This window comes from Hypoxylon trugodes (assembly GCF_022578975.1).
Source record: "Hypoxylon trugodes strain CBS 135444 unplaced genomic scaffold F4822scaffold_4, whole genome shotgun sequence".
NCBI classification, from domain to species: Eukaryota; Fungi; Ascomycota; class Sordariomycetes; order Xylariales; family Hypoxylaceae; genus Hypoxylon; species Hypoxylon trugodes.
The window spans coordinates 680,710-695,429 of NW_026250019.1; the positions used below are offsets into that span (position 1 = coordinate 680,710).

The 14,720-nt window shown below is 47.6% G+C and overlaps 5 protein-coding genes across 5 annotated transcripts; all 5 read left to right on the top strand.

Moving 5' to 3' along the window:
* The first annotated feature begins 1,294 nt into the window (after window positions 1–1,294).
* On the top strand, window positions 1,295–5,075 carry F4822DRAFT_398331 (Oxysterol-binding protein-domain-containing protein). The gene is made up of 3 exons (XM_051457688.1): window positions 1,295–1,751; window positions 1,825–1,901; window positions 1,980–5,075. Exons 1-3 carry the CDS (start codon window positions 1,716–1,718, stop codon window positions 4,828–4,830), a joined length of 2,964 nt encoding a protein of 987 aa, XP_051315221.1. The 5' UTR covers window positions 1,295–1,715; the 3' UTR covers window positions 4,831–5,075.
* A 187-nt stretch (window positions 5,076–5,262) lies between these two features.
* On the top strand, window positions 5,263–7,731 carry F4822DRAFT_398332 (glycoside hydrolase family 35 protein). Its single transcript, XM_051457689.1, has one exon. The coding sequence runs from the start codon at window positions 5,724–5,726 to the stop codon at window positions 7,671–7,673; it is 1,950 nt and encodes a 649-aa protein (XP_051315222.1). The 5' UTR covers window positions 5,263–5,723; the 3' UTR covers window positions 7,674–7,731.
* A 1,716-nt stretch (window positions 7,732–9,447) lies between these two features.
* Window positions 9,448–10,548, top strand: F4822DRAFT_442751 (uncharacterized protein). Its single transcript, XM_051463025.1, has one exon. It carries the CDS (start codon window positions 9,543–9,545, stop codon window positions 10,482–10,484), a length of 942 nt encoding a protein of 313 aa, XP_051315223.1. The 5' UTR covers window positions 9,448–9,542; the 3' UTR covers window positions 10,485–10,548.
* A 114-nt stretch (window positions 10,549–10,662) lies between these two features.
* F4822DRAFT_200515 (uncharacterized protein) lies at window positions 10,663–12,419 on the top strand. The gene has a single exon (XM_051453729.1). The coding sequence runs from the start codon at window positions 11,384–11,386 to the stop codon at window positions 12,362–12,364; it is 981 nt and encodes a 326-aa protein (XP_051315224.1). The 5' UTR covers window positions 10,663–11,383; the 3' UTR covers window positions 12,365–12,419.
* Window positions 12,420–13,341: 922 nt separating this feature from the next.
* On the top strand, window positions 13,342–14,454 carry F4822DRAFT_427801 (uncharacterized protein; the record flags this gene model as incomplete). Its single annotated transcript, XM_051460799.1, has 1 exon — window positions 13,342–14,454. One exon carries the CDS (start codon window positions 13,342–13,344, stop codon window positions 14,452–14,454), a length of 1,113 nt encoding a protein of 370 aa, XP_051315225.1.
* Window positions 14,455–14,720: the final 266 nt, after the last annotated feature.

Consider the following 14,720-nt stretch of genomic DNA (forward strand, 5'->3'; position numbering starts at 1 on the left):
CATCTTTGCTGTTATTTTTTGTTGTTTAAAGTTGAAACTTGTTGGTGTTTGTTGTGTGACTCGAATGGTCTGTTGGTGTTTGGGTTAGGGGATTGTAAAGGTCGATGGAATTGTCTATGAAGCAGAAGACGAGGTTAAATACTTATGAAGCGCAAACGTTGGCTATTGGAAAAACAATGAATACGTATCTCGTGGAACTACATTCGATCTCATTACCCTTCGGTAGTCATGTCCAACTCATGAATGTGTGTATGATCGCCATTTTGATCTATTGGGCTGGTGCCAAAACCACACGAAACAGTCTGACGTCCACTACTGTTCCTTAGGTACGGCGCGAATAAGGGCTTGCGGCTAGGAATAAATGCCATAATCAGGACTTTGCGACAGTCACTTTACTCTTGGGATGTTGAGCAATTGCGTCAGCTGTATAGTTCTATACGTAGAGAGGAAATGTGGTGGAAAGGTTGGTCCTTAACCTATTATGTTCCCGGGCGAAGAGAACGAAGTGATTGTGTTCAGAATAAACCGTTAAATCATTACCTGGATTGATTGGGGATGAGTTGGATGGTATTACAGACAGGTCATTCATTTTGGCTTCATAATAAACAGCTACACTGGGACTAGTAGCTATTATTCACTGCGACATCATTGTATTTTACTATTCACGTACGCAGATACCCAGAATGTTCTAACACGAAACATCAGACTCTTTTCATCTCGAATACTTCATAGAATGCATTTCTTGGAAGAGTTGATTACGTAACCAATGGGTACTCGAAATAGCGTTGGGCTTGCGATAGAGAAAACCGCGAAATAGGAATCACGGGTTGTTTAACGCTAAGACACAGTCAGCCTCACTTATGATATTTTCCGACCCCACAATGACTTGGCATAATATGAATAGGTAGCAGTGGACTAAGTCGCTATAAGTTGTATTAATCATGTTCTTGATTATACTCATTTTTGTATACGGATTAAAGTTTCGTGTCTGGTGATACCGAAAGATATAGACCTCCTGCGAACTGCCAGTGACGTATGTAGAAATGAGTTGGGGATTTTAAAATTGTCAACCATGTGAGAATGTAATTCTGAAAGAGTCAGGGGTTTAAATAGGGGCTCAGGGGGGTTGAGCCACAACTCAGCCACTAGGACCCCTCTGTACGACCCGACACTGCCGCGAGGTTCCTTCCAAGATTCCCGAGATCCACTGTCCCGATGACCTCAATTAGGCCTGGAGGTACATATATGTAACACTAGCCACAGAGCTTATGCATGTATGTACCTCATCAAGGTAAAGCGCGTCTCCGTCTGTACCGAAGATGATTCGTATATGTACAGATACTTTTTCGTAAATTATGAACCCAAACTGAATTAAAGCTCGTCCTTTTTCCACACGTAATTAAGCGGACCGTGGATTGGTTGTACCCCAAAGTTGGCTACTGAATCAGGCAAATAAAAAAAGAATTAAATAAAAAGGGTGAATCCTAATCCCTACCACTTTTCTACAGCTGTGGCAGGGTACCACCATCCAGCCATCCAGCCATCTTACAACAAAATAGGCAGACGAATTATACATCTCGATTCCCACTTCACGATAATAACCACGTCTTTCCTTTTATTTCCGACAATAAAGAAAATAAAGAAATGTCACCACTAAATCACCAATAATTACATGTCTACTTGTTAGTTACTACTGATTCTTTGCGACCTCGACAATGGCAGGGATTGAGCAGTTGGAAATCCATAGCAAGGTATCCCCCCCTCTAAAGAAGACGCGACAATTCTATTCTAGCCAAATTGGAGAGCTGACACCTCTCCAAATAGTCTTACATTGTGCGATGGGTAAGAGTCGAAGAAGACCAAACCATTTCTTGGAGTGTGCAGCCTCATAAGAAGTCAATGTGAGTAAAATAACGTCATTCCCTACTTATGATGTCAATTGCAATTGAAACAATACTAATTACAATACGTGTTACTAGTAACTTCGGCATCGTCAAACACCCTGGCTCCGGCGCAACGAATTATGGCTCAACCGTAGACGCCCTCAATTCCTCGCTCGAACATGTCGATGGTAGCGGAACCCACGGAAAAGGTAGCCGATTTGGTAAAAAAGATGCGAGCACAGCACAAGAACAATTGGCCAATAAGGGCTTCATTCCTATAAAATGGTACGGAAAATGCGAAGCCGACAAGGTGTCCATGGGGACATATGACGTACTACAAGGTCAAGGGGGCATGTTTGGCTTAATATTCGATAATACCTTCTCGAAGCAAACGTCCAAAACCGCGACCTTCGTACTCCTTACATATCCAACTGGTGCACCGCCCCAAGGAGCGCATTACCTCCCAAACCTTCAGGGAGGTTCCCATGCGAGCACGAGCAAGACTAGTTTAGGGAAACATAGTCCACACATAGGTGCTGCCGCTGACTCTACCGAAAGCCTACAGAGTCATACCCGAGGCCAACGAGCAAAGTCACTAGCAGGTCAGAGCGATGTAACGGCTAGTTCAACTACATATACGGGCACTTTGCTAAAGAGGCGGAGGAAGAAGGGCCAGGGTTATGCTCGCAGATTCTTCTCCCTAGACTATTCATCTTGCACGCTGTCGTATTATCATAACAGGGGTACTTCCGCGCTGCGAGGTGCAATTCCTTTGAGCTTAGCTGCAATTGCCGCAGATGAGCGAAGAAGGGAGATCAATATTGATTCTGGAGCCGAGGTTTGGCATCTGAGGGCATCAAATGCCAAGGAATTTAATGACTGGGCCCGCGCTCTAGAGAAGGCGAGTCGGATAGCTCGGGGGCTAGAGCCAATGCTTGAGGAAGCTTCGGCTTCGGCTCCAGCTCGAAAACTCACCGTCGCCACTCCGACACAGGCGAATCCACCAAATACACACCAAGAGGAGGACCGAGAATGGCAACAAGTCGAGGCTCTTGTTAGTCGTATTGTCGGAACAAGAGATGCTCTACGTCGCTTGGTTAAGGATATGACGGTGCAAAAACAGCGCCCACAGAGTTCACACGTATCACTCGGTTCACCGGCTGCATCGGAGAATAGTGACGGTTATTTCACGCCAGCTCAAGATAAACGGTCCTTCTGGAAACGCAAAACTAGCGCTTCGCCTCTAGCACCAGATACTTTAGCACCAACGGTCTCGTCGGCTTTAGCTGTTCCCACTCCAGCTGCTGCAAGACCGAATGGAACGGCATCTTCGATGAAGTCTATCCAGGGCGATCAAGACGATCGGGGTACACATGCGCATTGCGAGGCTCTCCTTAACGACTTAGACTTGGTCGTCTCGGAGTTTACCAAGGTCCTCTCAAATAGCAAGAGGCGGCGCACTCCGATGCCTGTTGCTTCTACATCGAGGCGAAGTCTTGAATCTACTGCATCTACTGATGAGTTCTTTGATGCTGAGGGAGGTGAGACCGAGGATAGACCTCAAGTCATGATGATCGGCCGTCGTGGAAGTGAAGAAGATTCTCATGAGTCAGAAGCTGATGACGCGACAATTGATGACTCGTCTTCAGTCTCATCTGTAGAAGATGACGAGGAAGTCACAGGAGCTAGCGGGGCTGCAGCTTTGTTCCCTCCAAAACCGAAAACTCTCCATCCCTTACCTGTCGATATTGCAGTCGACCGTCGAAAGACGATTCCTCCAGTCACTGTTCCTCCACCAAGCTTAATCGCATTCTTCCGCAAGAATGTAGGCAAAGACCTAAGTACAGTCAGTATGCCGGTCTCGTCCAACGAGCCTATTTCCGCACTGCAACGTGTTGCGGAACAGCTCGAATATGCGCAACTCCTTGATAAGGCAGCACAACAGAGAGCACCTAAGGATCGTCTACTATATGTGACTGCTTTCGCGATTTCGCAGTTCAGCGCCAATCGTGTTCGAGAACGCGCTATGCGCAAACCTTTCAATCCTCTTCTAGGTGAAACTTTCGAGCTGCTTCGAACGGAAAGCGAAGTACCTGGTGGATTTAGGCTTGTGGTTGAAAAAGTCACGCATCGTCCAGTGCGTCTCGCTATGCAAGCTGATGCGGCGGCTTGGTCATTAACACAGAGTCCTGCTCCATCGCAAAAGTTTTGGGGTAAGAGCGCCGAATTGAATACTGAAGGACGAGTTCGTGTCGCGTTACGTCTATCGGACGGCACCGATGAACTCTACTCCTGGAACATCGCTACTATGTTCCTACGAAATGTCGTGATGGGTGAGAAATATGTTGAACCTGTCGGGTCTATGGTCGTTTCCAACGATTCTACGGGAGCGAAGTCTAATATTGAGTTCAAAACTAAGGGTATGTTTGGTGGTCGAAGTGAAGATGTTGAAGTCGCATGCTGCGATGCGAGCGGGACCCAGACAGGATTTGGCCTTGTGGGCAATTGGACGTCGTCTATTAAAGTAGTGGAAGGCGGTAAACCTACCGGACAAGAAATATGGAAGGCTGGTCAGCTCGTTCCTAACGCACCGAATACCTACGGTTTTACATCATTTAGCGCTGCACTCAATGAAATTACGCCTATTGAGAAAGGTCGTCTTCCGCCCACGGATACTCGACTGCGACCCGACCAGCGTCTAGTTGAACAGGGCAAGTTTGACGAGGCTGAAGAGTGGAAGGTCGCACTTGAGGAGGCTCAGCGAGCAAGGAGACGGGATATGGAGACCAATGGCGAAGAACATAAGCCGAAGTGGTTCGTCAAGGTCCCTGAAGCTCCTGAAGGAGAGGAGCTCTGGAGGATGAAGCACGGCAAGGAGAGCTACTGGGAAGAGAGGATGAAAGGAGAGTGGAAGGGTGTTGAGCGTATTTTCGAAGTCCAACCTTAGTTGGTCAACCCATTTTGACCTTTTATTCACGACGATAGACGAGGTGGTTTTGTGAAATTGTACGGCGATATACGATTGACTGATGCTGACATAAGCAATTATTTACATGTTGGTCTGGTGTGCATAGGACAAATAAATAGAAGGGAGTGGGATTTACCATTCATATTAGATCTATAACTCCGCTTAGCGACTTCATATGACCTGATTTTAATCTGATATTGGCCGATATTGGTATAGATTACTCCTTGCTTGGCTCCTGTTTTCGCGTGTTTGTCTATCGGTGATGTGCTTACCTAACTCGAGAAACCATGAATAATCTGATTATCTAAGGAATTAGATAATTCCTTAGGTAATGAGTAGGGCGAGGAATCTGGATTATGTTATCTTCAAGTCATTAGGTAAGATGCCTTTGGGAGACTTCAGGTAAGGCATCATATCCAAGTCCATATTCTGTCAGCTATTAGATCAGCAGAGATAAAACCCTAACCCCAAGCTCAAGCTTACCCCAACCCGAACCCCTTGATGAGTAATCCGAGGAGAAGAGAAAAGCAAATGAACTTTGACCCCGCCATCTCATCCTTATACCTTCAAGAATCAAGCCAGCATCTTGACATTCTTTGATAATGAACGACCGGCAAATGTGGAGCCGAAGTAGTAAAAGGCCCTTGATTCAACCAGGAAGGTTGTTTACGGGATGTAACCCTCTCTCGATAGATCCGGATTACATGCCTTTTCAGGGCATCAGTGGCTATTGATAGCCAATGCGGGGAACATAATGCAGCCTACGTTCGCTAACCGGGTTGAAAACGCCCTGCCGACGTACTGCCTTGCCATGATGGTATCTTGAAGATCTAAGTAGTTGATTATATCTTTTCATTCTCAAGCCAAGATACATGATGCTCTGGGATCGCCTCCTAATAGCTCTCCTGGCCGCCCTATCCCCTAAGTGGGCTGGGGCTTCAGACAGCTCGCCAAGCCTAACCCAATCGGCCGCCGCCCCAGCATTCACATACACCCGCACATCCTTTCTCCTCAATGGCAAACCCTACATAATCATCGGGGGACAAATGGACCCCCAACGCATCCCACCCGCCTACTGGCGTGACCGCCTTATAAAAGCGCGCGCCATGGGTCTGAATACAATCTTCAGCTACGTATACTGGAACCTCCTCGAGCCCACACAAGGGCAATGGACCAGCTCCGAAGAAAGCAACGATATAGCTAAATTCTTCCGCATCGCGCAGGATGTAGGTTTGAATGTTGTGCTTAGACCAGGTCCTTATATATGCGGTGAACGCGAGTGGGGTGGTTTTCCAGCTTGGCTTGCGCGGGTACCGGGGATGAAGGTTCGGTCGAGTGGTGCGGCGTTTATGGATGCTGCGGAGAGCTATTTGAAACGTCTTGCGGGTGATTTAAGGGATTTGCAGGTTACGCGTGGAGGGCCACTGTTGATGGTGCAGGTGGAGAATGAGTATGGATCGTACGGGGAGGATCATAATTATACGCAAGGACTTAGAGATATTCTCAAGGAGAATTTCGAGGTCCCGCTTTATACGAATGATGGTGGGGTTGATTGGACGCTTAGGGGTGGTGAGGTCCCTGGGGTATTGGCTGAGATTGATGGGGATCCTAGGTCGGGGTTTGCGGCGAGGGATAGGTATATCACGGATCCGACTGAACTTGGGCCGCTGCTGGATGGGGAGTATTATACTTTCGCGCCGGATTATTGGGGGCCTGGGAATAAGCATAATACTGCGGTGGGAAATCCGTCCCAGATACAGCAGTTTGTGTCGGATCTTGATTACGTTCTTGGGGCGAATAATTCGATAAGTTTGTATATGTTTCATGGTGGGACGAATTTTGGGTTTAGTAATGGTGCGATTTGGAAGAATTATACGGCTGTGTTTATTACGAGTTATGATTACGGCGCACCTCTGGATGAGAGTGGACGTACGACGGACTTGTACTTCAAGTTCCGAGATACCATCCAGAAGTACGTCCCTGAAGACAGCATCCCAGAGCCTCCAGCGAACGTTCCGCTACTGGAAATCAGCAATATTACGTTATCGCCAACAATTTCGTTATTCGATACATTAGGGCCTAAAATCAACAGTGTCGCGCCGCTTACAATGGAAGAGTTAGACCAAGCTTATGGATTAGTCTTCTACGAACATACAGTCAATACGACCCTTCAGGGGACGCTGCAACCAGGCGACCGTGCTAGAGATAGGGTTATCGTGTATGTTAATGGGACCAAGAAGGGCGTTATTGATAGCACATACAGTCAACCGGCGCCGGTCAGCTTGACTTTACAACCTGGAGACACCCTACAGCTTCTAGTCGAGAACCTCGGGCGCGTCGATTACTGGTCGCGCGAGTCGGGTACTTTTGTAGCGCTCGAGGATCAGTTTAAGGGGATTGTGGGAAATGTCACAATCGGATCCAGAGTTGTAAGTGGGTGGAACGTCTACTCGCTTCCTCTTGACGAACCACCCGCCGCCACCCAAGCCAAGCCCAGCGCGATAGCCCCTGGATCGCCACCGACGTTCTTCCGTGGCACTTTCCAGATTGAAAGCGGAAACACCACCGATCCGGCAGCCCTGGATACCTTCCTAGAAGTACCCGATGGTGTGAAGGGGAATGTGTGGATCAACGGATTTAATCTTGGTAGGTACTGGGTTGTTGGTCCGCAGCAGTCGTTGTACCTTCCTGGAACTATTCTCAAGCCGGGGGTTGAAAATGAGATTGTTATATTGGAATTGGAGCCGAATGGGGAGACATTGACGGCGTTAGGGGTGACGGAGAGGACGTGGGCGAATTATCCGGATCCTGATTACCCATGATCTGTGACTCAGAGATAGGCAGTTAGTAGAGTAATTGAAAAGGTCATTCTGGAATTATTCTAATTTTTTTAAAGTTAGAAGTAGTCAGCGGCAGACAGCTGTCATAGTTCAGACGTCGTGGTTCGGACAGGGACTTAGCGCGAATGCATCAAAATAGGGGTAAGCTACTCCCAAGCCGCTCCTGATATAGTTCCGCCATAATGTCAGGAAAGCTTGCATCATCTGATATGCATATGAGGCGAAAGCTAGATAAGGTTTTGCATGGTTGGCGCAAGTATGTTGGGTATGGCTGCATTGAAGCTATCGTGGGATGGTGGGGGGTTGCATACCTTCATGCTGAGAAAAAATAGAAAAAGGGGGTTTGGGGGGAAGAAAAATAGCGGCAGTATTTTGAATCTATGTGTACCTAAAGCTAATAGTTGTAGATAGGGGAGTGAGTGATTTGGAATGAAAAAAAAGTGTGAACATACCTTGGTGGTGGGATGTGGGTGGTGCGGGTGGTGATAGCATCAAAAAGATGTGAGAAGGCGACAGGAAGGTGGAAACACGGAATAAAAAAAGAAAGCAAAGTCGAATACATTATACAATCAATTTGAAATAGAAAAGAATAATTGAAAAGAATAAAAAAGACAAAAAAAAGCTCAGTCCAGGATTCCCCCCACCCGCTTCGAATCCCAGGACCTACGAAAAACTCGCTTTGGACGATCGTACTGTCAAATTACGCCAATTATCAACGCTCCAAGCATATGACCGCCTCATGGTAGTTTGTTCATAGCCATCGAGTCACCAAGGGTTACGTCCATCTAATTGGGTCGGCTTGAAATTCAAGACATTTATTTTAACATATAAGTCTTTGGTCGGTTGCTGGGTGATATGGTCGGTGCCTGGATTTTGAGTTTGGCACGTACCATTTTATTGGATGTCATAGCTGTCAATACCTTGTCTATGTATTTTGTACTGATGTCTGGGGATATAGCACGTGTTTCTCGTGATAGTGGTTGGTTGATAGCCCTTTTCCCTAGGATTAGCATTGAATCTTATGGGATCTCAACCATATAACCACGAAGGTACTCAGTTACCTATTCATATTATTTACTAGCACCATTTAGACACCTTGGTCTTGTACATATGTTCAAAAAACATTCATAAAAATTTAACGTAGCTATTACCCATGTATACAATATCATAGTATCTGATACCACACTTGTACGTCTTGTATATGGTGTCACTCTTCGTTATTGCCTTTCCCATTATTCCTCCATGGAATTACTTAATAGGCAAAGATCTTTGTCAATTGACAAACTGGGACTCTAAAACATGGGTCATAGTATGCTAAATAGGGGCTGCCTTCAGAGATATTAGGAAATCGGTTGAAATTTGCTACAATAGCGATGGATATTTGCAAGAGGAAGGCGTTCATTAAGGGGTAAAATAGCTGCTTAACTAAAAGGTACCCAGGTAAATAACACCTACATATGTAGATTGGACCTTATCGCACTTGCCTACCTAGGTACCTAAAGTCTCAAGGAACTTCCCTCATTACGTTTAATCGTACGGCAACAACGATTGCCACGTGCTTAGTTATTCGCCATTTCCATACCGGTACAAGTATTTAATAGTCCGTGGTTACCGGAAGATAACCCGATTTACTATTTTTATTCCGTTCCGGTTGAATGAATCTTTCCTTCCCTTCACAGCAGGCAATCGGGTTTGTTTATCACTAATAGTTAACATCAATCATACACCATACAATTCAGTCACTCATCAAGCCCCAACTATGTTTACTATTTCTACCATCATGACGCTTCTTCAATAAACCTCCAGCCAGAAAAATCATCGATTTCTTTCCGACACTGAAAAATACGCAACATGTCGTCCCCCGCCATGGATAATCGCTCGCCTGAAGAAAAAAAGGCCGCACTCAGAAAGCTTCTTATGGTCGATTACCGCTATGGTGAAAGGTTTCCCAGGGACGGAGATAAAGAAATCGTGGAATGGCTAGACCACGTCGATGAATCGCTGGAGATCTTTCGCCTGGCTGATGGTGCGCGTTTCGCCAAGTACAACCCCCCCATCCCAGTCGAATACCCCCCTGAGCACAACTACGAATTCATTCCCGACATCAGAGATAATGTACGCGATTTGACACCCTTCGGCCCTGACGAAACACAAAGAGCATATCGTGAAGGGGATATGATTCGTGCCGGAATGCAGGCGAGGGAGCGATACGGCGTGTGGAGAATCATGAAGCTCAAGAAACACATCCAGAAATTCTGGGATCCGATTGAGAGTCAGGTACAAAAGAAATTTGAGGAGAAGCTTGGCGTCGAAGTGAAGTTATTCTATCTTGATCCCGCCCGTTCCCTGCCCTCGCACATGATTAAGCACAGAAATCGTTTATTCTCCCCGATCATTGATGTTGTACTTCCCATGGATTATGGCAACCTCGGAAACATGGTGCGCAGCAAGAACCTAAGCGGTGCCGGACTGGTCATGGGCGAAGTTATGGAGAAGTTCATGAGCACTCTCAAAGAACTCGAGGACGAGAATGACCTCCCCATGCCGAAGAAAGACGGAAAATACCTCCCTTGGTCGTCTATCCTAGCACCCATTTTCTGCATCAATGAGGGTATCGCTCAGGAAAAACCACTCATCTGGTCGTGCCGTTCGCGATTTGCGTTTATGGGAATTGGAAGCAGTGAATCGTCCAATCTGGGTCTAGTCATGCTTCACGACCGCTCGATGCCCAATGAAGCGGACGGTATTGCCGTATGGTATGAACCGGACTTCATAGACCCTCCTTACATGTAAGGAACTGGACGGAATCGCCGAGAATTATTAGACGGCATTTGGAGTTAAGGGGGTTAAATCATAGGATAGCAAGTTGCTGGTATTACTTCTACACATAATTACGAAATTCTACACCAATGCAAGTTTTCCCGTTTCTGCAGTTCTGCACATATCAAACCCCAGGTATCGTGGGTATACACTGGATACTTAGGTACATAGGTAGGCACTTGGTGCACTTTCAACGTGTGCAGTTTTGTGGTGTGGTACCACAGAAGGAAAGGCCAGACCAGGCCGGGGAGCCTTACCGCTGGGTGGCTTGCCCTGTTTCATCCCGTGTAGATAGGTACGGGGACAGTATAGAGTCTACCTCCTATTATTGCACCTTTGTGATTGGTTGTTCCCGTCAACCCTTGTCAATCTACCCGCTCCCTTTCCTCACCGGATCTATGCCTAAGATGAGGCTCTGCCTCCTTTCTCAATGTGGTTGGTCCAACCCTATATTTGGATATGTCCTGCAAGTATTGAGCGGCCCCGGCGTGGAAATACCAGCGAATCATAGGTGGGATTGGATAACCAAGTGGTGAAAGCCAATATTGTAGTTCTCGAAAAATGCCGTTTTAAGTATGAGGGTACTCGCAGCATATGTGGTGTTTTAACAACACGGGCGACAATGGACGTCGATTAGGCGGCCCAATACCCCCTTGAGGCTGCTCGACGATTGCGGCGCTAATGTCGAATTCTATAAAGTGTAAACAGCGCCCTTGTTTGAGCCATCTTCTTTGCAAAATCCAAAATGTACATGTTTGTTTCTTCTAGATGTCTTCAACCGATTCCCAATTCATGAGTATTATCAAACCAAGATCAACTCACTGTTACGAAAAACATACCTACCTGGGTACTTAGGAAATACAAGTCGCAAGATGCCCTCGAACCATGCTAGCCGTAGAAACTTTCGTCGCGACCGGAGCCCCCTTGGGCGTCGTAACTCCGTAGGCCACTCTCGCCATAATTGCGACGATTACCGACACCCACCACGGCGCACACCCTACCAAACACCACCGCAATCTCCTGAACCTGGACGTTCCCGGCGGCCCCGGCGGCATGGTTACCAAGCTCCAGCGCTAAGCGTATCGATGCAAAACACGCCGATGGCAGGTACATTTCAGCAGACCATGACCGTCACATTGACTCCCCCTCCATCTACCGCATCCTCTGTACCTTCTAATTTTCCTCTTTCCTCCTCGGGCAGACGTCGCGTATACCAAGAACCTCTCCTCTTCACTGAGGAACAAATCCTGCACCGGATATACACCGAGCTCTGCCCAGCCAACAAGTCCGTCCTAGATATAATTCATCGTGAATTTGGCATCCCACCCGACAAGACCCTAAACTATCAGCTCAGCGCTGTAGATCTCGATCCCGATACTCGATACAGTACCTGGCGTTCAGGCAAATGGCGTCTATGGAACGAGACTCGTGGTGCCGCACTTATCCTCGCGCCAACTTTACATGCCTACGTACCCCGAACGCGAAGCAATGTACACAACTCCGGATTATCCGATCGTGCTTATGCCGACGCAGCTATGCGTGTGTTAGGAGCCCTCAAGCCCAATGGTCCGAGTCATTTACACGGGATCCCATTCCCCACTTTCGGAGAACTAACGCACTGCTCTATCAAATTCCGGGATGAATACTCGGGTGAGACACATGCGATGAATCCGATTTCTCTAGTATATCTGCCATACCGGGATCCGCATGGCTTCACCTTGTACGAGCGCTGTTTCACGGAAGCACCGGGGGCGAAGGCACAGTTGGCTAGGTGGGCGGCTCAGTGGGGTGTCAACTTGAGAGCTATCGTAGGTGATAGAGCGTTTGTAACGGAAGGGTATGCGAATGTGTAATAAGCCTGAGTTTATGACGGATTATGACTGACAAAGGAAAGGAAGGATACATCGCGTTGGCGTACTCGACTGATTTTCTGGTAGAACGTGTTAGAATAGAGACGACATAGTCGAAAAGGACGTTAGACGTATAATATATAATGTTTACTAACTTCGCGTAGATCAAATTTTCGTGACGTGACTGACTTTTCTCTTAACAGAAAATTCGTCCGAACCAGATCTGGTCAAGCCTGGTAGCTGGCTGGCTTTTCGTGGGATAGATGGTGTTGTTGTGTGGATAGATTGCAATTTTATAGACTCATAAGGTTCAAGCCTACAAAAATCACTGACAAATATTCGATGATCTTTCGGGTATTGAATTGAAGGAAGGATGGATGGATGGTTTCGGCTTTGATATTCTGAAAAACGGATAATAAGGATAGGGACAACCTTTTTCGGAGGTATATCACTTTGTTGCCTGGCTTAAGTTGAGACTTATACCCTCTATATTCATGGGTCAAGGGTTGAGACTAACCTTCGCTTTGGCCACATCGGACTGATAATGCCCCTAAATGTATGCAGTCAGCCGTTTGCTTTGATGGACACTTGCATCGTAACCCGTACCCGAATAAGGCTGTCTTGATTGCTTTCGCGAGATTCTTCCCAAATACCTTGCGTTACACGGCCAACAAGTCATCAAGTTGTCACAATGGAACAGATCATGACAACTGAAAGAGATAGTTTGAGAATCGGATTCTTCCAACCGATACAGGTCTTGTCTTTCGCAATACAGCCGTGATTCACCCCCCGAGCTTCACAATGCGTGCGTCATGGGGTCGCTCCAAAAACAGTCTTCATTATCAAGGGGACAATGTATATGTTTCGTTGTTTCTTTTAGCATATCTTTAGAGGATCCCCAATCTAGCAATTCCTCCGAGATCGATCGACCCAGCTTCAGGAGATCGGCGATAAATAGACAGCAGATACGAGTCACCACGATGCCTTCCAGACACCACAACCGTGAAAGTCATCACCGCGACCGCAGTACTTCTAGACATCGTAACCGTTCTCGCCGTCGTGAAAGCAGCCAACATCGACCGTCACCGCGCCTCGTTATTCGCCCACCTCCTGCTGGACCACTCGACCTCGACCCCGACCGTCTCCGGGAGCGCTTTGAGCATCGGCATGCCACGAGCCCACGAACACCAAGAATGCCTTTCACCAATTTAGCTATGGCCGCGAGCCCAGCAACACCAATGCTCAGCCCAGAACTGGCAAACGCATATGGCTACGGGACCATGGCACCACTCTCCCCCTCCGCACCTCTTTACACACACTACAGCCCGGGATCCGCACCAGTCCCCGCATCCCCAGCGCGAAGCCACCATAGCCACCACAGCCAACCACGTCCACGCACACCCCTATTCACCGAGGCCCAAATGTGGGAACACCTCTCCAACGAGCTTTCCCCAGCCTACGACTCAATCCTCTCCGTAATCCACCGAGAATTCGCCATCCCGCCCAACCTGCAACCCGTATCCGTCGACTACCGTCTCGTAGCCACGGACCTGGACCCAGCGACTCATTACCAAACATGGCACCAACAAAAAGGCGCCCTCTGGCGCGCAACACGCGACCGAGCTCCAATCCTCTCGGTAACATTACACGTCTGGATGCCTCCCAAGGGTCCTGCCCCACCCTCCAGCCGCTCGCACCGTGGCTCATCACAATCCGACCGCATATTCGCCGACGCCGGGGCACGCGCACATCGCGCCCTAACCACGGGAGGGCCAAGCTCCATGCTCTCATTATCCCTCGCCGCCTACCAACCCCCACTCCACGGTCTCCCCTTCCGCAAATCCGGGGACTTGGTACACAGCACACTGGAACTACAAGAAGGCGCCGCGGACGTAACTATGGTCTCGATGCCCCTCTCCCTAGTCTACCTCCCGCGTCAAAACGATCGCGGAGAACTCGTGTACGAACGTTTCCGCACCGAAGCAGTAGATGCACGAGCGCGGTTGGGAAAGTGGGCTCAACGGTGGCATGTAGATTTACGTCGTATAATGGGCGATGAAGCGTATGTGCGGGGTGGGTATTCGATTGTGTAGTCCGTTCGACCGACCGATCGGGCTGAAAAAATCCTGATGATTATGATACGCCCATGAACGAATATATGAGAATGCTTATTATTAGCGAGGCGTATAAAAAACTAGATTGGATAGACATTAGTTACGCTTAATTGCTAAATCTTAATGAATAATAAAAGGCACATTTATCTGGTGAATTTCGACGAGATATCGTCTATTAAGTCTTCGTGAATCACTTTTTCTCTTTCTTATTCTACAACAGAAGGGGTTATGGTAAAATCTCCATT

Coding starts and splice junctions, on each gene's coding strand:
- F4822DRAFT_442751 (XM_051463025.1), top strand. CDS start 9,543: ATGTCGTCCCCCGCCATGGATAATCGCTCGCCTGAAGAAAAAAAGGCC.
- F4822DRAFT_398332 (XM_051457689.1), top strand. CDS start 5,724: ATGATGCTCTGGGATCGCCTCCTAATAGCTCTCCTGGCCGCCCTATCC.
- F4822DRAFT_398331 (XM_051457688.1), top strand. CDS start 1,716: ATGGCAGGGATTGAGCAGTTGGAAATCCATAGCAAG. Junction 1,752..1,824: donor AGTTGGAAATCCATAGCAAG/GTATCCCCCCCT, acceptor CTCTCCAAATAG/TCTTACATTGTGCGATGGGT. Junction 1,902..1,979: donor CAGCCTCATAAGAAGTCAAT/GTGAGTAAAATA, acceptor ACGTGTTACTAG/TAACTTCGGCATCGTCAAAC.
- F4822DRAFT_200515 (XM_051453729.1), top strand. CDS start 11,384: ATGCCCTCGAACCATGCTAGCCGTAGAAACTTTCGTCGCGACCGGAGC.